The sequence below is a fragment of the Astatotilapia calliptera genome, chromosome 4 (genome assembly GCF_900246225.1).
Source record: "Astatotilapia calliptera chromosome 4, fAstCal1.2, whole genome shotgun sequence".
NCBI classification, from domain to species: Eukaryota; Metazoa; Chordata; class Actinopteri; order Cichliformes; family Cichlidae; genus Astatotilapia; species Astatotilapia calliptera.
Window position 1 is genome coordinate 15579410 of NC_039305.1, and position 21781 is coordinate 15601190.

At 42.5% G+C, this 21781-nt stretch overlaps 1 protein-coding gene across 1 annotated transcript in view; it reads left to right on the forward strand.

Moving 5' to 3' along the window:
• Positions 1-396: 396 nt before the first annotated feature.
• cyth3b (cytohesin 3b) overlaps positions 397-21781 on the forward strand; it is a 41993-nt gene continuing 20608 nt past the window's right edge. The window contains exon 1 of the mRNA XM_026165055.1: positions 397-774. Within this exon, the coding sequence (XP_026020840.1) occupies positions 756-774 (19 nt within the window). The 5' untranslated portion in view covers positions 397-755. The remainder of the gene's footprint in view (positions 775-21781) is intronic.

Below are 21781 nucleotides of genomic sequence, written 5' to 3' on the forward strand. Positions count from 1 at the left end.
AAACTGTAGTACCAGTAAATTTCCAGCAATAATTTTATGCCTAAAATGAAAACAACAAAAAAGCACCGCGAATTCCCATTTTTTCCAGATGATCCGCATATTTTCCGCATAACTTAATTAAAAAAAAAGTGTCTGTATATCTGGTAACCGGTGCGCTCTGTAGTCACGTGAGTACTGCTCGGCGATGAATGCTGACTCGCAGCACAGCCGGGATGCGATTAACACCTTGGATCTTTCCGTCTGCGCTATTATACGAGAACTACTTCCGGTTGTGAGTTCCAAAAATAAAACTCACTCTTCAATTTACCCCGTGTCTCACCTGTGCTCGAGCATGGTTCTTTTATTTTGAAGTCAAAATAACAGTACTTCCGGTGCTTGCATTCGCGAGCCGACCAACTTGACCCAGCCGTGTGAAAGGCTCTCCTGATACTACTGGAGTGAAGGCGTATTTGGAGGGATAGCGATAACACGCTCGGCCGGCGGTGTGGGCTAAAAGACGAGCAGCTGCCGCCGCCGCTGCATCACGGACACACCGCTCAGTGACCGGCGGACTGACGGAGGCCCGGGGGGATTCGGAGAGGCGTGAATGGCAACAACATTTCCTAAAAGAAAACCCTGCCCATGAGACAACCTGTATGCCAAATGCGTCCTAGAAAATAGGACGCGCGTTTGCCGTAAATTAGACGTGGGCTCGCACGGCGGAAGTTTCTGCGATCGATTTTTTGGGGGGAGATCTTCGTTTATTGGCTGCAGTCATGGACGAGGACAACCAAGGTATGATTCATTGAGTCGTTTCATTCCCGTGATTTGTTGCCATTTCCCTAATCAGAAGACATGCGCCTCTGCCTCCTCAGTTTGATGATGATAATAACAACAATAACAATACCAATGCTATAATAATAATACATTTGGACCTATTTGCCCTCAATTTCAGTAATCTAGGACTCTAAACAGAGTTGGTTTGACACCAAAGACATGCCACAAACAGTATTTTGTGACACTAACAAGAAGTTGGCTTCTAAATGTGCAGAAAGCCCCTCACTAATGTTGCTGCTTTCAAGAGCAGTTTAATGTCTACACTGAGGAGGGTGATGATCGACACTCAAACAGATTATAGGGCTCGAAGCGTAGATGAGAGTCAGCGCATCAGTGTCGATATGAGATGCTGTGAGTATTGTGTTTTTCCTGTGCCTTTGTCAGCTGTGGGCTGGTGCCACTGTGGCCCAACAGGTCCTGTCATGGTCAGCCATGCATGGCCACCGAGTCGTTTATTGACTGAGGCTGTTGCAAGAATTTGTTGGCACGGATGCATCTCTCCAACAGGAGCCTGCTCATCGTTCAGCACACGGGTGGGTTTAGAAACTTTTGAATGGCAGGGCAGACTTTGGCAGGGTTATTTGGGAGTTGGCACAGGGAGTTGAGTAGAAACGCGTTTACAATATTGCAAGCTCTTTTCGTTCTTACTTTATTACTGTGCAATGAAACTATGTAAATAAATACTTGCAAGGTAACTCTAAGTAGCCTGGAGCCATTAACAGAGTCATGTAAAGGCTCCTCCACCCTTCCTGCATATAAGATACACTTAAAGCAACACAAAGCAGCTACACACTGTAGTTTCTATCTTCCTGGTTGTTTAATTTAGGGTTCTGGTAACCTGGGGTTAATCCATGATACCTGTCACCGGCTGACTCAGGCAGAGAAGGCCAATCAGATTCCAGAGGGACCACCCCCTGTTAATCATACACTGTACAAAATAACACTTTAAATTGGCCAAGACCCCTCCAGGTTAAAATGCTCACTCTTGTTGTTTCAGGTCGGTGGTATTCAGTCCCACTGGCTCACCGCTTACGGAACTGCAGGATGTGACTAATGGCTTGCGTACTGCATGCACGAATGCATGCACGCACGCATGCATGGCACCTGGGTATAAAGCAGCCATTGTGCTGGGTTCAGGCAGCCGGGCCTCCAGCGTTGGGAGACGTCAGCATAGCCACACAGACAGACATATGGTGCTGTGACACCAAACAGAGGTAGCTGTCAGCAGCCTCACAAATTTAATGTCTCCTTTTCCCCTTATGGCACTTTTTGCTGTGAAGATGGATAGATGGCTGGACACAGGGAGTAAAAACATCAACAGTTTGCTGCTTATTGTCTGAACAAATGAGTGCCTACACAGCTGTACACACAGGCCCAATGCAAGGCGACAGACTAAAGTAGAGAATGAGCAGCAGCAAGTTAGTCAACGAGGTCCACTGTGCGACTATCGCTCCTCACAATGTGACACACATGCAGAGACTTTGCCAGGCCACAAGTTAAGCAGGAGGGAAGACTGGAAAGTGGCGGGTGTAATGACCGAGAAATGCGCGAGGAGGGAAAGCACGTGTGACCACAAAGAGAGCGAGAAGCAGTCGTAGTAGCGACGATGGTGAGATGTCTGAAAGGGAATGAGAGAGCAAGACAGGAGCAGTGTATGTGTGTTTGTGTGTGAGAAAGAGCGTGTGGACGGGCTGGATGAAGTGCCAGGACAAACTTGGAGAGTGGCCAGAGAAGTGTGGAACGTCGCCAGTGAAAGACGACGAGGGAGAGTGGCGGTGGACTGGATATTCTTTCTGAATCAATTCTCCGGCGTGTCAGTGGAGTTTCTCTCAGCAGAAAGTTCTTCTTTTCTGTCATTATTAACTCACTTAACAGCAGGTGGTCTCAGCCTCTCTGTGATTATCTATTAAACCAGGTCGCCCTCTTGATGGGGACTCACTTTTCATTTTTTTCCCCATCTTTTCTTCCCCTTATGTTGACATATTCTCTTTGCTCTGCTAAAACCTCTTAGCACGTGCTTTTAGCCATGCTTGCATCCTTTCCAGATATTTTCTTACTTTTTCTGGGAGCCTATGCACCATGATAAGGTTCTGAGTTTTTGTTTTGAGTGAAATGCTCAGCTATTTAATGCATTGTGGTGAGATTGTGTGCACTTTTTTATTTTTTTACTTTTTATTTTTAAAATTAGAGTATGTGGAGATTCGTCATTGCCCGCTTGGACATGCTGTAAAAGGCTTAGCGAGAACGGGTGTATCGTAATCCAGCTGACACACATGACATTCAGCAGTACAATGCCTACTGCCGCAGTACTCCCCTCAATGGACAATGGGCCAACAAGAGGGCCACAAAGCTCTGCTACAGTGAAGCCTGCCTGACCGCACTGACACACTGTAGCTCGCTGTCAAACATTCCCATTTTGCACGACCGACTTTGTCAGGCTGTCAAATGTACACCTGCATCATCTCCGCTTTCCCTGCTTTCGCTCTGCAGGTTTTTGTTAGTCAATGAGCTGTTTTACTGCGCTTTCAATCAAGTGATGCCCATGTGGTAATAATCAGAGCATTAGAGATAGACTTTGGCTTTGCAGCGTACCTCATGATTTTGGCTGCAGATCCTCTCTATTTACACACTGTGAAACCAGCCATTTAAACTTGGCAAGGGAGTACGTGAGTGTGTGTTGCAGCGTGTGGTCTGTGGGGTTGCGGCACGCTGGCGCTCAACTGAGGCAACAACAGGCGCACACAGCGAGGTGGGTTTTAAGATCGTAGAGCCATTCATCTGGCTGCTGCAGGACGGCGCCCGCAGCTTCCTGCTGTGTTCAGGATTTGCGATTTGGATGGTGGGAGTAGTTTCGCAGCTGCTGTCTTCTTCCCTGCAGCCCACACACTGAGAAGTGGCCTTCAAAAAAACACAGGAACAAATTACGGCTTAATTGTGCCCACCTGTTATTAAGCTAAATCTTCCCTGTTTGTATTTTAACCCTTTGGAAGGGGCTCGCCTGGTTCACCTGTGTGATGGGTGGCTATAGAGAAATGGCTCTGGGGAAGTTGATAGGTCATGGCTTTTGATGTCAAGTCTGAGGAGGCTCCGGCAGGCAGGCTGGCAGTTAGCGTTTGTACGCTGCCTGTGTGACGGTGGAGAACCTGAGGGCCCTGCAGGACGTCAGGGAGCAGCAGTGGGGTGTGATGAAGAGGCTTGGATCTCTGCAATGTTTGATGGAGTTCTGCAGAAGACACGTGGGGCCCTTGCAGATTGGGTTTTTAGTCTGTTTTCCTCCGCGTACCATCAGCTCCGGCTCATTTAAAATATTCTTAATTTAAAACCCAAAGCTGCAAAGCTACATTTGTACTGTGGTTGAGTCCAGCAGTTAATTGAAGAAAAATCAATAATCGATTCATTCTTATTACTGTAAATTTAACACATACTAAGAATTGGCTGTTAACAATTTCTTAAGTATAAAGACTTTATGCCTTTTTTCAGGTTTTATCTTTGTGCACACAAAGAAAGTATATAGAGTGTAGTATTGATGAGTTCTGTCACCAGTAAGGATTTTCAGATACACCACCTCGGGCTGGCTCTGTGGAGTTGACGCCGCTCTCACCAGGCCCCTCGTTTGTCATGTGCTTTATGACTCAGTCACACTAGAGTAAAAATAGTGTGACAATCTCCAACTAGAAGAAATTGGTGGTTGCTTGGTGATTGTATCATTTAAAAAAGTTGCTGTTGTTGCCCAGAGGCTGAATACGCAACACCTTTAATCTGTGGGTCACTACTTTTGATCACAAGATTATTGCACAGGTCACGTGATGGGAGGCAACCAATCTCCAGACTGGTTGTAATCACTCTCAGACAGATTGGCAAAGGTTTGCAAGTAACTGCTCTCTAACCTATAAAAGCAGACAGATTGCCAATACTTTGCAATTTATCTGAGTCAGTCTGTGACGTGCCTGTTTGCAATAGACTTGACTCAGCTCAATGGTTGTATTCTGGTTATGTTTCTATATATACGCAAGTTTGCCCAAAATCTATATAATTTTGCAGTGGCTGTCTTGTATGTCTGCACGCTCAATTCAGGTAGCTCCTTCTAAACCACACAGAGCTTTTTCTAGTTGTGCGAAATATTTCTGCTTTGTGCTTCATGTGAAAAAGGACAACTTTGGTAAATATCCTGACCTGATTCCCCCTGAAATTGCCAGAAGTGGATGTGCAATAACCTGCTTCATTGTGGTGGATTTCTTTTTTCCTCCCTTAAATGGAGCAAGCTCGCTCTTGTATATATTACGATTCAATTGGCCGTCTGTCACAAAACCAGTGATGCTTTTAAAAAGTTGGTCTTTCGGAGTGAATAAAGCTGCATTGTCAGGCGGTGAAGGCTCAACTAAGAACTGCCACAGCTAACCTCCAAGATGCTTAAAAATAAGACAAATGAGACTCAATCTCAATCTTCTTTTCTAACTCTTGGCAGTTATGTTTATATCCCAGCTACTTCTTTATATTTGATGTTCTCATGAATTTCTGAAGGCATGAAAGCGCAGTGGCATGTGTACTTTTGTTTTTTGTTTCTTGTGTGTTTTGGTATCATAAGCTCACATTTTCTGATATTGTTTCAGCATTTCTGCTCAGTCTCTTAGACTGTTTTGCTCCCACCAGTGTGACTCACCTCTGTTAAGGATTGTGTTTCTTCCTCTGTTGTGGCTGCCGAGTGCTCTCATTGCTGTCAAACACTATTGGCCGTGCGCATGCAGTCACACTTGCATTGGCTCAGTAACTTCCTTGAGAAATCAGTGGGGAGATGGACATCTGGGTTCTACACTATGCTGGCCATTACTGTATAGACTGAAGTGTGTATGTTTCATCTTTGAGAGGATGGTGAACACAGAGGTCTCTTGTCAACTTTGGCCTCCCAAAATATCAGATAGCACGTTATGTTTAACCTTGGTGTCCCCTCAGTGGTTTAAGTTGGACTCGGTACACTTTAAGAAAGACTGACATATATGGAAATTGACTTTTTGGATTTAGTCCGTTCCAGTGCCTCAGCTACCGTAACAATAAGCGCTAAGTTTCAAGTGAACGCGAGTCATTTGCGTAAATCCTCTTGGACCGCCGCTCTGCCTTTAAAAACAGGTTTGAGGTTCTTTTATAAGAGGCCGTGACGCTGATGGCAGACTTAATTTTTGTCAGGAGAAGTGGAGGAAAGTATAGCAAAGGGCTTTTTAAAGGAGTATCCAGTTTCCCCTTCATCACCCATGCAGTAGTGTGCAATAAAGCCCTACCGCCAAGCCTAGCCACAGATTGGAATCTGTCTTTGTAGCATTAAAACCATCAAGGGGCTTGTAGTGTGCCCCCCCCCCCCCCCCCCCAAAAAAAAAAAAAAAAACTCTTTGGAAAGAGAAATCACAGCATGCATGCTAGGGGTCCCAGGACTCGGAAGTCATGTGCTGAAGTGAGTCTTAGCCAAAGGATGTCCTGCTCTACTTGGGCCTTTTGGGAGTCTGGGTTCATGGCTCATTGCTTGGGGGGGGGGGGGTTCAGGTCTGTAGGAAAGGGAAGAGAAAGCTGACCAAAGTGGACAGGAAAAGGGAGGTTTGGAACAATTATGTAAGCACAGAAAGATTGTTTGACCTGCTGAAGATGCAGGAAAAAGGTGTATCCCCCCGTGACTGCAATTCTTCACAGTCTGCAAACACTGTGTACTTTACTCTTCAGTTACAATCTGCAACTATGATTTGTCAGGCAGACGTACTAATTTTGTTTTATTAAAACAGATGCTGCATATTTCTTGGTGAAGGCTTTAACCTGATTACCATCCCCCAACGCTCCCTCTGTCTTTGCACTTAACGACTCTGTTTTACTTCCCTGAACTCACAAGGTCCTCACTAAAGTCCTCTCTGTCCCTTTGTTCCACTGATTCTTACTTTTCTATCCATCTTTTTAACCATCAGGCAGAACTGTATTCTTCATTCTTTTGTGTGTATATATATATATATATATATATATATATATATATATATATATATATATATATATATATATATATATATATATATATATTTTTTTTTTTCTACAAGCATCAAAATATAACAAAATATTGATAATGAAACAAATGTTAAAATGTAGTCCTCATTTACATGCATACACCCCGCAACATATAAGACTGTAGTACTTGTTTGAAATCTTGGTTCATTTTAAGCTTCAGGCTTCAGTCACACTGGATTGGAGACCACTCTGTGACCCCCTGGAAACCCAGCCAGTAGAAAAATCCATTGAGTTGTGACTCAGAGCCAGGTCACTTTCTAAACAATATTAGAACTTGTGAGCTGGACTTTGTCCTTGGGGGAAGTGCTCCTTTATGCTGACAGCAGCCAACATTTATATCGAACTGAAGTCTCGGCTTGGTTTGAAGTAGAAAATGCTATAATGTGATATCATACTACGGTTGGACGTGTTACGGAGAGACTTTAGTTTTATGAAAATTCAAAGCATATTGTCGTTTCTCTTGTCCTAATGCTTCTTCCCAGCATAGCTGCTGAACAGACAAAGGAGAACTATGAAAGTCCAGAACACCTTTCTTTTTAGCTCTGTTGTCCACTCTTGAACACCCAGTGTGTGTGCGTGTGTGTCTGCATGCACGTGTCTGTGTGAGTGTGGAACATCTGGCTAGCCCACAGCCTCTTACAGACCTCTTGTCTTTCCCTAAGGGTTTGTGGCACTGCCAGCCCAGCTTTTAGGAAGGGATTTGTAACAGTCAGTGCCTTTACTCACGAGGTCAACGTGTCAGTAAACTGCTACAGCGAACCCCCGGTCTTTGCTTTTTTTTTTTTCTTTTTTTTTGCAAAATGTGCATGTTTCCACCTCCTACCCCCACTGCCTTTTTTGCTGTAAGATGCTGCTGCATCATGCAAAATTCATTCTTCTTTCATCGTGAGAGAAAACGAGCTGTGACTGCGCCGCTGGTGCGGTGGAGGAGGCTGAGGTTGTTGCAGTCATGTAGTCTTGGCTCTCACGTCCCCCATCATCAGCCCTGTGCAATTCAGACTAGCAGCAGTGCTCCGTTTGGCTCAGACAGAGGCTAGAAAAAGTGCAGCAGGATGACCGTGTGACACACGGCACACGGACTCTTGAGCAACCTGTCAGTGTGTGTATTGGTGTGTGCATGATGGTGTATTTGTACAGGGAGTCGGTTTGTATATGTTTAGGCAAGGGAGATGGAGACATGCAGCTGTGGCACAGTTTCAAAGAGAGTCTGATAGGGAAGCTGATGCTGCAGTCAGATACTCAAACTAGGTTAGTGGTGCAAGGCTCAGCCCAGCTGTGTATATCTCATATTTCTACAGAAACGTGTTTAAATGACTGTGAATGTATGCATCTGTGTAGACATTCTCACGCAGAAGTTTAGTGAGTCCTGTAAGTCCTCTCCACGCTTAGACAAATGGAGATCAATCAGGCAGAGATAACATGACATTTAGTGAATTATAGGTCATGGGTTCGAGTCACTTGCTGCCACTTTCCTACTTGAGTGCTGGAAAACTTACAAATGCACATATCTATATAAACAGGATTCAAGAAAGATGGCAACCCTGAATGGAAAAAGTGGTGTTTTCCTCCAAGTCTGTCATGTGAATTGTAGTGTGATGTGTCACCAGGATTTTCTGCACTTCATGCCACGGTTTAAGGTTCTTTTCCTTTGCCCTGACCCTTGAATTGTTAAATTGTTTTCCAAGACAGGATGTCTTTTGTTGCTGTAGTGAGGACTGCGAGTCGCCCTGACAGAGCAGGTCAGGCTGACAGGCTGCAGAATAGTCCGCAAGTGCACTGATAAGCAGGAGCATCTATGTGGACAATGGTAGCTCGACTCGTGGCCGCACTTAAATACACATTCACACGACCCCTACGGATAAAAACTCACACTTCTTGTCCTTGTCCACAATCTTGCATCCACAGCATGTAACTCATGGCACATTAATGGCACAGCAACCACTGCTAATGGTTGGGCACGCTTGATCAACCAGCATACTCACTACTAAAATCCACACACACACCGATAGAGAGTGGCCCTCAGGGTTATCTCAGGGGTTGAGTAATTTACAGTCACTCTCAGGCACAGGTTCATTCACTCTACTTGTTGGCCTTTGCCACATTAAATATCTGTCATCATCAAAGGGAAACTATTGTGCTTTTTCTTAGTTTCTGTCAGTGCATGTACAAGTAATCCCTGTGAGACAGAAGCTGAAGTTCAGACTGCTTTAAATGCTCCATTTCAGGCAGTTTATTTATTTTAGCATCTGTATTATGTCAAAAAGAGCAGAAGCTCTTTCACTACAGGCACATGGCTCTGACTGAAGGCACAGAAGCTCCACCCACCTGGTGTTCAAATAATTTATTTGTTTAGGGCAGCCAATCAAAAGAAAGTCAGCTGAAAGTGTGAGGTGCTGATGAACTGAATATGAAATGAATATAAAATAAATAAGGATTGTTTTGAACTTTAAATTGTGCAAAGCCGCTCTAGTAGAGTTCAACGGGGTGTTTTTTGTCTTAATTATATAATGCAGCCAGAGGAGCATGATGCAAATGCTCTGTGATTAATTTCCTCATCATAAATGGACTCAGCTGATACACAAACTGAAGCAATAATGAGTAATTATTGTTATTTTCCTCGTGGTAAAATCACCAGCTCTCCGACGCTGACACTCCCAGGGGATATGTTGCTGTCATAAATGCCTGCAAGCCATCAGGAGGCAATACATGTGTGTAGCTATGTAGTAAAACATGGGATTTTCAGCACTGATCTGTATAAAAGGAAGTGGGAAACCAATCTGCTGGCTTTCAGTTAGATTAGAACAGCTGATATTCAAATGTGTCCTGTCTCCCCAGTTGCTATTTTCATATCTTCCAAATCATTTTCCTCATGCACTTTCCCTGTATGACCCTCATTAGCCACATCTTATATGTACAGGACACATACAAGGAAGCATGTGTGGCTAATCTTTCATGCACTTACAAAGAAGTTAAACGCAAAAATCAAGTTCCCCGGGCGCACTTCGGTAATGCTGTTTTTTCTGTACATTGATTGCATTACATTAAAGGTAAGTGCATCATCATTTCCACAGGCAAGCTCCATGAGCTCACAATTGGTCTTGTTGATTTGGGCTCCACATGTTACAAATTAATCGACCCTGACAACCAAAAATTGTGTTTATATACAGCACGCAGTTCTAGGCACTTGTCTGGACTCTCATCCATCATGCGCCACCGTTAGAGAGGCGTCCGATTGGGCCCAGTTTGCAGTGGGACAAGCGAGGCCAAACATACCAGCCAGTCCTAAAGAGATATCTTCAGCAAAAAGGCAAAGAGAACATCCTGCAACAGATGATGTGCATCAAACAGAGAACTGATCTCTTCTCGCAGTATTACAAGAAGAGACAGTCGACACCGAGACGCTCTAAATCCACATAAAACTGTGGCGAGCTCTCCAAGATGCTACGCTCAAGATCATTGCCAAGTGTTATGCTGAGACACCTCGGTGTGTCTAAACATTATCATTATATGAAGTACTTCTTGGTGTCAGATCTTCCATTTTTACCATTTTGTGCACCTTCTGCACAGCACAAAAGCATAACATGCTCTGGAAAATATTATAAAAGCAAACATCATCCAGTTATAACAACAATTATGCTTCCAGCAAAAACACATTACAGCAGTACATAGAAAAGAAACAGGGTTTAATTCATTTTACCGCTAATGCAATGCGGAGGCCACATGAGCCAACACGGTCATCCCGAGTGTTTTAATGCGACTTTCATCTGACTCTGTATGGAAAAACAAGCGTGTGCTACTCTGTGGTAATGATGCAAGAATCAGAAGCGTTTTCTTCTAATCAGCGCTCAGCTAGTGGGATTTAAAATGAGAGGTTAAATAAAGGGCTCTTGTTTGCAGAAGCTCAGATTCTGGAAAAACCCTTTTACCCAGAACCTGGGAAGGAGCGATCGTCTGAACCTGAACCACCCACATATTTTGTGTAATAAAGGAGGAAAAAAGCTCAGGTTTTAACTCTGTTATGAACTTCTTTTCCCCCCTCTCCACCTCTTCACATGCCTCTTGTCCTTCCTGCTCTTTTGCAAGAAGAAAAGTGGAAATAAAGTCCAACTCGTCAGCTGGAGTGTCTCTTTGCTCTACTGACTGCCTCTCCCTCTCTGTATCCCTGTATATCGTGTATACTTTTTTCACGAGTTTTAGGCCTGAACCCAATATAAACAGCCTGTACTGCTGCCTCCTCCATTTCTGTCTCTCTGTTGCTGCTCATCTGGTCAAGGCTTGCATATCAGACAGTGTGTGCTGTGTCACATTGCAGTCACTTCCTGGGGTGAGGGGACAGAGGTGCAGCTAAGAGTGTCTAGAGGACTTGCGTGTCGTGACAACCTCAGAGAAGATGGACCTGCATGGTTTACTGTGTTTCTTCTTCTAATCAGGCCTATACCTCTGACTTTTAATGGCTAAAATAGGCTTGCTCAGCCCCGTCTCCTTGGCTAGTTTCATGCCTGTTAAGCTGTCATTATTATTGTAATCTCTTTGATCATTCTTGACATTATGGACCACTGATTTCAGACTGTGGGTAGCAGAAGCAATTAGGATTCAGATTTTTACACCACAGACATCGATCCTGGTGGCTGTCAGTAGCAGATTTGAGTTCCTTTACTGAGGAAGGCCACATGTGGGAGCTTACAAATATCTGACATTAAAGTACAGACAGGAACAGACTAGCAGCGGTGTTGTGACCACAGACCATTGTGGCAGTGGAATTCTGAGCGTTACAGCACTGACAGGTGAAACTAATGCACTGGACTAATGTCAACTTTTTGGTGAGCAATTGAAGTGACTATCCGTGCAAACAAAGGACACCTTTGTCTGATGTGATGGGATGTGAAATGTATTAATGGACTACCCACACGACCTCAGCCTCCATTGTCCACGAGTAATAAACTTTCAGCTTCAAAGCGATGGGTGACGAGCAGTTTGCCTTATATTAGGCAGGAGCTGTAAAGTCAACAGCAACGCATGGCCGAACTGAGGGGTCAAATTCTGATAAACAGATCCTCTTCACGTGGTTGGTGATGCTCAGGGAACATTTATTCACCATTTTGAAACCGCCGCTTTTCTAGTGATTGTGCACGGGGAAGTTGGAGCTTTGGTTGAGTAGATTGATTAGTTTGTACATGTGTAAAAATGCTGTCAACTTCCATTTATTTTTCATTATGCAGTCCTCAGCCACCCCAAGTTTACTCTGTAGTTTGCACAATTCTAATGAGCTTGAAGGTGAGTATCTGGTGTGACCACCTTTATTTTTCAACACAGCCTGAACTCTCTGAGACAGCTTTCTTGCGATTTCTTTAAGTAGTCTTCAGGAATAGTTCTTCAGGCTTCTTGAAGGACACTCAAAGCTCTTCTTTGGATGTATTTGTGCCTTTTGTTCCATTCTCTGTCAAGATGATCCCACACTGCTTCAACAATGGTAATGTCTGAGCTCTGGGGAGGTCAATTCATGACTGATATTGTTCAGTGGTCTGGACTAAAAATGAATGACAAAGTAGCCAATGTCCAAAGAAAAGCTTTGAAAGAGCTTCACAAAGCCTGGAGAACTATTGCTCAGGACTACTTTAAAAACATCTGGCTCCTTGAAAGCAAATTCTAGAGAGACTAAATGTACATCTATAGAATAAATATACATTTCAACTTATTTTCTTTGATCACTCTTCTTACGTTTGAAGGCAATACCGCTTAATACTGAGCACAGAAACTGAAGATCTAGAAATATATGAAAGAAATAAGAAATATTGTATAGAGATGGCAACAGTGTGCTGTGTCACATGAGAAGTTGGGTTATAGGTTTTCCCAGTACAGCAGTAGCATTCTGACTTAAACAAGCCCTGCCGTGCCTAGCCCACTACATTTGGTAAAATTAGGCTGACAGTTGGTGGTTCAGGGAGGAGTTCTGGGAATACTCTGTCTTGTTAGGAAAGTTTTACACAGTTTGAGACAATTTTCCATCTCTGCCTCTTAGTTCTGGTTAGCTCTGAGCAGCTTAACCAAACATTTCATAAACAAGGGGTGAAAAAAAAAAAAGTATTTTTTTCATAGCAGAAATGTTTTCTGTCTTTTCTTATTTTTGCAAGCATCTTTCAACCCCTTGGGTGATCCACAAGCCCCAACTTCGGGATCCATTGTTGTAAACAGCAACTTTTTTGAGTTTTTGAGTTTCTCGTGTCAGGCTATCCTGTAATTAGCTGTGTAGGCTGGCTGGGAAAGGAGACATTATGTGGAGATTGCTGATGATTAAACGAGGGAGCCGTCATCTCGACACATTTGACTCAACAGAAAAATTCTTCAGGGCTTATTGTAGCCCCCACGCATCCAGGCTTCTTGACTTGGGAGTTGGTGGTGTTTGCGTAACAGTTGATTCCTCCGTCAATTAGGAAAGGTCTTGTCTAGACAGGGTGTGAGATTACAAAGAGCGGAAAAGAAAAAAACAAAACTGCAATTGGGTTAATCTCAAACATACCTATGCTATCACTGTCAGCTGGTGATTGGTGAGGCAGCAGGCTGTCAAGATCACTTTCTTCCCTTCAAATTTCTTTGCCCTCTGGTAAAAAGGCAAGTAGGATGTAGTCTGTGTGATAAGAAAAGGTCTCCGTCTTTCTGCTGTTGACAGACTTTCCGCAGACTGACGGTGCGATCGTTTATCAGTTGCAATACTTGCAAAACTTTGTAAACTGTTTCAGTCAAAACGTATATCCAGCAGCAATAATTCAGCACTTCGTGAAAGAATTCATTAACAGTCATGATGAAAGGCCATCTATGCGCTCAGTGACTCGAAATTTACAGAAGGTGAAAACAATACCAGCCTCTGTGACGTGGCAGGCAACCAGGGATCGTATCACAGCAGCCGCTCGAGCAATTTGTCTGAGAATAATTGCATATGATGACCCAAAAATAAACCAATGAGAGAATGCCTTTCGAGTCCAAAGGGAAAAGGAAGCTTTAGAGTGAAATTTGGCAAATGCACTTCATGAATACTTGACTGTGACTAGTGGGTTGTGTGAAGAGACTGTCTTGCTTCAAGGGATTGTGTTATATGGTCTTTGAGGCTTTGAAGAATCAAACAGCCATGTTGTGTTTGATGTAACCTTTGATTTTCCTTTGTAATCTAATTTTCATAAAGGGGAATGCTTTGGTTGTCTCTGAGATGAGCACCAACAACAAGTGACTGCTGTAGATTTGGAAGTCAGTCATCTCTTTGAGGCGAACGAACAGTGCAAAGAGAGATTTTTCTTTTCCTTGATATTGATGGAGTTTCGTGGTGGTTGCATGTACTAACTAAATACAAAATTAAAACATTAAACAGGTTTTCATACTCAAAGAGAAAGTATTATGTCTAAATGTGTCAGGTCCAAGAACCAAATGCAGTTTCCCACATCAGATGTGTTTTTCAGTGCTCAAACTGGGCAGTTTGAGTATTTTTTAACAGGCAGAAGTTGTTTTTATCTTTCACACAAAGATAAAAATTTGCTACGTCTTTTATTTTAGCCAGGTTCATATGTTGATCTGGCGGTTCACATTCCTTGTAGGATGAAGTGCGATCACTTTAGTGACCGCTGAACTTTTGAATCTTGTGGATTCATAGGGTCAGTTTTTTAATTTCTTGTAGGTGCAGGCGTGTGAAAAACCTTTAGCAGCAGTGTGGAAAGTGAAAGCATTGGTGATGGCGTGACGAGCCGCTCCGTCGTGCTTGTCTTGCACCTTTTCTTGCAGTTAGTGGAGAGGGGGCGGCTGGTAAGACTTGGCTTGGTGTGAGAGTGCTTTTTAAAAACACTCCCTCAGAGCTCAGTTGCTGGTGCGCTCTCATGTCCGAGACATCCATTCGTTTTGCCTTTTGGTATGTCTTCACCGTTCATTCTATTGCATTCACTCCACTTATCCTGCACTGCTGACCTTGATAACTACACGTATTATGGTTTGTTTAGGTTCTTCTTATATTTCTCTTGATTATGGTGTGTTCACCTCCCTTGTTTGTCATAGACATGCATTTTTATTTTGATAGGCAGAAAACTTTCATCTGATCCATCCATCCATCCACTCTCTACCATTTACCCAGGTTTGAGTTGCAGGAGCAGTCAAAGCCGACATGCGCAGACCTCTGTCTCTCTAACAATTCTTCCAGCTCTTATGAGACAAAACTAAACAAGTGTCTTCTCCCAGCACCTTGCCTAGAATGTGCTGGTCAGATGGCTGAATCACCTCAACTGGCTCCTTTTGATCTGCGCTCCTCATCCTATATCTAATGCAGTGCCCAGAGATTCTTCAGAGGAAGCTAACTTCTTCCACTTGTAAATACAGGCTGTTTTGGTCACAACTTAAAGCTCTTGACCGTAGGTGAGGCTAGGAATGTAGGTCACTTTCAGGCTCAGCTCTGTTTTCACCACAACACATCACTATGGAGTCAGTCCGTGAGTCTTTCATTCGACTGTCCCTCATTTGTGAACAAGATCCCAAGATACTTTAACTCCTCCACTTGGGCAACAACTCATCCCTAACCCTGAGTGGGCACTCTACTATTTTCAGGCTGAGGACCATGATCTTGAGTTTGGAGGTGCTCTTTCTTGTTCCTTTTGTTTTATACTCGTGAAACAAACTCTTCCATGCATGTGGGTCAGTTTGAAGTCTTGTTGGCAGAGTTGGGTCCAAATCAGGCAGAGAAATGATTTCAGACCTGGAGCAATGTCTGGCTGTGTGTCTGAGGTAAAAAAAAAAAAAAAAAAAAAGTATTATTTTACTATTTGTATATTCAGTACTGGTGCATGTTTGAAACTACAAGTGCAATGCAGTGATCTCATTGGTCAGATCTGCTTATTTGCATGCTATAAGATAGAAAAATCGAGCTTGGTGTGAAAAAATAAATGTCACAGATTTTTGAGTGAAATTACACCATGGTTATAAGCAGCTCCATAAAGAATGGGTGAGTCTGAAAAATGTATTTAACGAAATAGTTACATATTTTACAAGTCCGGTGTGCAAAGGCTCAGTCTCACTTATTCTCACTTAGTTCATTTCCGTCACGTTCATATTAAACTTAAAGTCAGAACCAAGGAAAACTTTTCTCCAGTAGCTGGTTTATTAAGCTTTTACTGCAAACATGAAGTACAAATAATGGAAGCCATTACTGATGAGATCTTTTTTTAAGCGATTCAGATTCAATAAAATGATATTGAACCCCAGCTGCAAAAACGAATGCACTCTGCTGCTGCTGTTAGGGTTTGCTGCCTTATCTCACTCTGCTGCACCATCAGTGCTGCTGATCTAATATGGAGTGCACGGCAGATGTATTTGGAAGCTTTTATTAAGCGAAGATGGGCATTTTGATTTCTCTGTTAGTGCTGATGTGGGAGCTGAGTGTTCTCATGTGGAAAGTGGCTGATGCATCTTAAGAGAAAAGAAGGATGAGTTGAAGATAAAAGACAATGCACAGAATCTGATTTAAAGAATAAGATTAGGCGGTGTATGGAGACCTGGTTGGGCCCGACTGGACAGTTGCAATAAGAGGACTGTGTGCTATTTCCACACCGCTGCTGTCATCTGTCAAGAGGCAGAAACTGTCAAAGAGGCTGTCGGTGCGCGCGCCTGTCTGTATGTGTGTGTGTTTCTCTGTGCCTGTGCATGCTTGAGAGCAGTGAGTAGGAGTAACGCCGAGGGGAAGAACAATTACTACACACCTACCAGCCACAATTGCAGCTTACATGAGTGCGGAACAAGCTGCTAAAAACAGTGTAGATGCTCTTATTGCAGTCAGCCACAGTGCTGCCTGTTACAGGGCAGACCACCATAAGGACACGCTCCTCTTCTGAACGCATGTCAATCATCATGAGAACCGAGGAGAAGAAAAGCGAATGTGGTTTGTGTGTTTTATTGTAAAACTCCGGTGAGAATAGGGATCTTGTTGAGTCACATGTTGGTATCTTGTATTTTAACTATAGCAGTGACATAGAGATTTGCTAAACATGAGAATTTTGAATTTGAATATAAACCATTTGGAGGTCATTTTTTTCCTGTGTGTCACCTAATTTTGAAACATCAACTCTCCCTTACATCATTCTCCACAGTCCAGCATGGGCTGTGCTGTCAACTTGTGTTAGTTCTCCTTAAGTAGCCTGTTGTGGGAATGGGTTCTGGCATCCTCATGTTTATGTGGTTGCTATTGTTACATGGAGCCCAACCTAGTGCACTGAACTGCTGTAGACATCCCCTCCATTGTCTCACTGAAAACTTGGTGAAAATCAGGAAAAGTTTCACTGTCTCTGTTTGCTGTTGTTCTCTATCATGGTTCTGTTCAAGAGTGTTACTCTCAACTCTCAAGCTCATGAACCTATAACCAGCGAAAAATCAGGATAACCACAGGACTGACCTACCAGCCACTTTCTTTTTCAATAGAGAAGCTCTGTTACAAATTCTGTGTCAAGATAACTGATGTGAAAATAATTTCAAAGAGAGAACATTGGTATAGTTTGTTAATTAATTGGCCCCTGGCCCACTGTCATGTTCACTCAGCGGCCACTTTATTGGATGCATCTTGCTAGTACCAGCTTGGACCCTCTTTTGGTTTCAATAAGCTCCTCATTTCTTCTCCAGTAGCGTCCAGAAGTTTCATACAGTGAACTGAGGCCTTAATTCTTTGTGGCATAGATTCAACAAGGTGCTGGAAACATTCCTCAGAGATTTTGGTATTGTGTTTCGCGTCAGACAGTAACTGGGGTCCTTCTGTCTGTCGTGTATTATTCAAGGCCCCGGGCAGTTTTCAGCTTCATTAGGTGCATTCGTAAATATATTTTATAGCTCTAATGTGCCCTTTAGCACTGCTGTATACATCCACAAGTATTAATTGTTGTGCTTTTTGAAATTTCTTTTTTTATATAGAATGTGATCACTGAGTTCAATAAAGAATTACATTGAGATTATGTAAGTGTGGATCACGAGTGGACTTGAAAAACAGCCTCAGTTATCTGTGGCATGAATAATTTGCATGTGATCTCTTTTTATGACCACTATGAAAATCTGGAGCAGACAAGACACATTTATATCCGGTCATAAGACTTTGCCACTAATCATAGCTGATTTTCTTTTAACTCACTGACCTAAATACTGCAAGGAAGGAGAGTGATCTGCAAACATGCTTCCTGTTTGGCTTCTTTTTGACCTGGGTTCTTCTTTTCCATTTTATTAAGATATTAAGAAATAAAGCTAAAAGCTAAACAGCTCTAAGGAACACTATCCATGAAGTAAAACTTAATCTTAACAAAGTACACACTGAAATTGGCCATTTTGCCCTGACCCATGCCAGCTGAGCTCATCACAGATGTATTGTTTTGCACATAGGACTTTTTTGACACACTGCAAGGCTGTGGATATCTTTCCATTGTCAATAATTATCTTTTCATGATGATTTGAGCAACCATGTCACAATCATATGATGTGTTATTCTAACAGAGGGATCGTGGTTTTTTCATTGATTGTGTCATTGTTTCTGGTAACTCGGTAAAACCAAGAATTTTCCCTCAATCTTCTGACGGCTGTTTAAGAATAGCATGGAATTAATTTGTCTTACACACTTTGGTCAGTATGGGTCTTATAAAGTGACTGTACCACAAGAGTAGTCGACACTCAACTCATACGGTGTATTTTTATGTTAAAAACACAAAAATAGCAAGTGATTATAGTGCTTATATACTTTAAATTAAATATATCTAATCAGAATCTGATTCTGATTATAAATTTGCCTTTTGTGACATGATTGACTGGGGCTCTTCATGCTCCCTGGGCTCTGTTTTTCAGGCTTTAGAAAATCTAACTCAACATGAGAGACTTTAACCATTCAAAGGTCTTTTCACACCATCTTAGTTGGTAAAAAAATACAACAAAAAGAGCAGGAAGGTCCAAGTAGACAGGACCTTTACCTGTGAAAGTAGGGTCACCCATACGTATATGAATTGCATGACAAAGCGTTAATAAGTCTGTTGGTTAACAGTGAGTAAGTAGTGGTTCCATAGTGTAGTGGAGCAGGGTGTCACAAACTAGTGCGATCCCCCCAGTGCTGGATGAACAGGAGGGAAAAAATCAAACATGGATCCATTCATCGATATTGATGCTCCCTTGGGAAATAAGCAGCTTTACCTGTTAACAGTAAACATATGCATCTTAATATAAAGTGCTAATCATGATAAGTTAAGTATGTCTCTCATACAACCAGTAACAGCACATGGCTTGTGACCTTTTTGCTGACCCATAGAGCCGGTGATGACCCGTCTGGTTACAGGGCTTGAAGACTGGAAAACGATGCGTGTGAGCCCGAGAAGGGGAAGATTCAGACTCGGTGACCTTTCTGTTGGAAATGTTCGGGATCACGTGATGTCTGTGAAAACTTCAGCACAGGGGCAGTTACTCATCCGTACATTCTTGGCTACTAATGCAGGGAAAAAAGGCTAAGCACGCAAGTTTGAACTGTTATGATGATGTATTGATTATAACTGGAGCAGCAGCCCCCTGAGTCATAATATAAAATGGCTGAGTGGTGTTGCTTTGGTAATCTGTGTGGCTGAGCCTAGGGTTGAGCGTGGAGCGTTTGTATATAACCTAATTTGATTTTTTGAAAAAATGGAAATACACACTCACAAACTTCTAGATGTATAGTGCATCTGATGCCCAGGGCCGGCTGCACAGTGATATTTGGCCTTATAATCATATCACATTACTCTGAGTTTTCCACATGCTACAAAACACACACAGCAGGGGGATTGTTAACCAAAACAGATTTGATCTTCTCAGACAATTTGTCCCATTCTCCGGTCCAGTCGAGCTCTTTCAGCCAGAGTAGGAGGGATGGAGGAGTGTTTTGCGCATTTCAGACGTAGGTTGTCCGCGGGGTCTCTTTGCTCCACAATTACCACTTTATGAGGATACTTAACTGCAGCCAAGAATCGAGAACAACAGAGGCAGAGAGTGTGAAGATGTCTGGTGGGCTGCTATCTGTTCACTCTTGTGCCTTTACTTTTCTTTGCCGTTTGCCACTAAACACTCCCGTTTGTGTCTTTGTTTCTCTTAGAAGCAGACTCGTCACAACTTTCTTTGCGCTCCTTTAACCCTCCACAGACCCTTTTCCACGGGTTCAGCATTACACTCAATGAAAAATGTCACACATTTAAGTCAACAAAGCAGTCCTTGTAGTGGCTGTTTTGGGGCTATCACGGGATGGAGTTTGTCATGGATACAATTTTTCTGTGCTCTCCAGGCATGACAAACCTTTAAAGTTGTAGAGTTGTTGTTTTTTTTTTTTTAACAGGGTCAACAATGAACTTTTAGTCTGATTTCACAGAAGTGGCTTGACATTTTTAGGCTTGTTTGCTATCTTGCAAAGACTTGGATAAGAGGGCTGATACAACTTTGTCTGTCTAGGCAATATGAAACCACTTCTATCGTAGGCTAGAAACAAAGGAAACAGTCTAATATTTACTAATTAACATGATGTACTGCTTTTTTTGTTTTTATTTTTTGTTTAATCTGTGTGGAAAACCAAAGTGTAAAAGAAGAAGACTTTTTTAAGTGGTTGCACTTATTTTCTGGAGTCTAGTTGCTGTGCCGTGTCTGGAGTTCAGTAGTTGCTGCAGGAGTAAAGTATTAGATTTAGAGATTTGATCACAGAATCTAGTAATGTGATTAAAGGATCCCAAAAATGAGCAAAGTACAGTATACTCATTTTTATTAGATGGCTGAGTATGTATCAGTCTTTCTGCCAAGTAAGAATACATTAAGACTGAATCAAATATATTTAAACATTTCCGATACATCAATTTTCCTAATCGTTCAGTCACTCCAGAGTTAAAAACAGAACTGCAACCTTCTTATGGCTGTGTTAAATTGGTGATTGCTTGGTGGTTGCATTCACTTTTCTCATATTCATCAACTGTAGCTGAGGCAGCTAGTTGATCGCCCACTGGTTGAGCGTGCAACACCCTAAATCTGTAGGTTCCAACATGTTGGCAATCTGTCTGAGTCAGTCCATAACATCTCTTTTTGAACAAGTCTTTCCAATAGAGGACTTTCCTCAACTGGTTGCCAACTGGTTGCATTCTGGTCATATTCCGATCAACTATGTAATTTTGCAGATAAATCTCCATCGTGCAGTAACTGCATTGCTGTTTTTGGAGGAATTTCTAAATTTTAATTTCAGATCCGCGAGGTTCTGGCTGATTTCTGTGGAAAACAGAACAACTGACAAATTATCACAAATAGATTGAGGTAAAGTTGGCAGTTCCATGCATTCAGTCGCAAACTGATAAAAGTCCTGATGCACCAAAGTCACTTTGAAGACGGCATCTGACTGCGATAGTTGGAGAGCTGGTCCTGGTCTTGAATGCATCAATTTCAAAGGTAAATCACGTGCACAGCACATCATCTCAGTTGGTTTGGTCATGCAGTGGTTTAAAACCTCTGTTTCCTCACATGTAACTACAGCAAAAGTCATCTATCTGAAGATACCATAAAGAAAAAAAGACTGAAAATATATAATAATAAAAAGATCCCGTACAACCCACACAGCCCCAATCGTCTTCTCCCTCCGATGTTCCCACTTTGCAAATCTTTTACAAAAAATATCTTGTATTGTCTAAATGTAATAGCAGCTGTGTTAATAGCGACAGTTTCCTTGTCATTTGGAACATTTACAGGCTTAATTGACGCTTTGAGAAGTAAAAGAGTGAGAAGAGAGCACCATTATACCATGTGTCAAAGTTTACATCTTAAAATATGGTTTTTCCTCAGTGCAGTCAAGCTAATAAAAGAGCTTCTTTTGATGTCTTGGCACATTACGAGTGCGTCATCATTCAGTCTTGCACTGCTTGGTCGACACAGTTTTTATACTCCATTAACA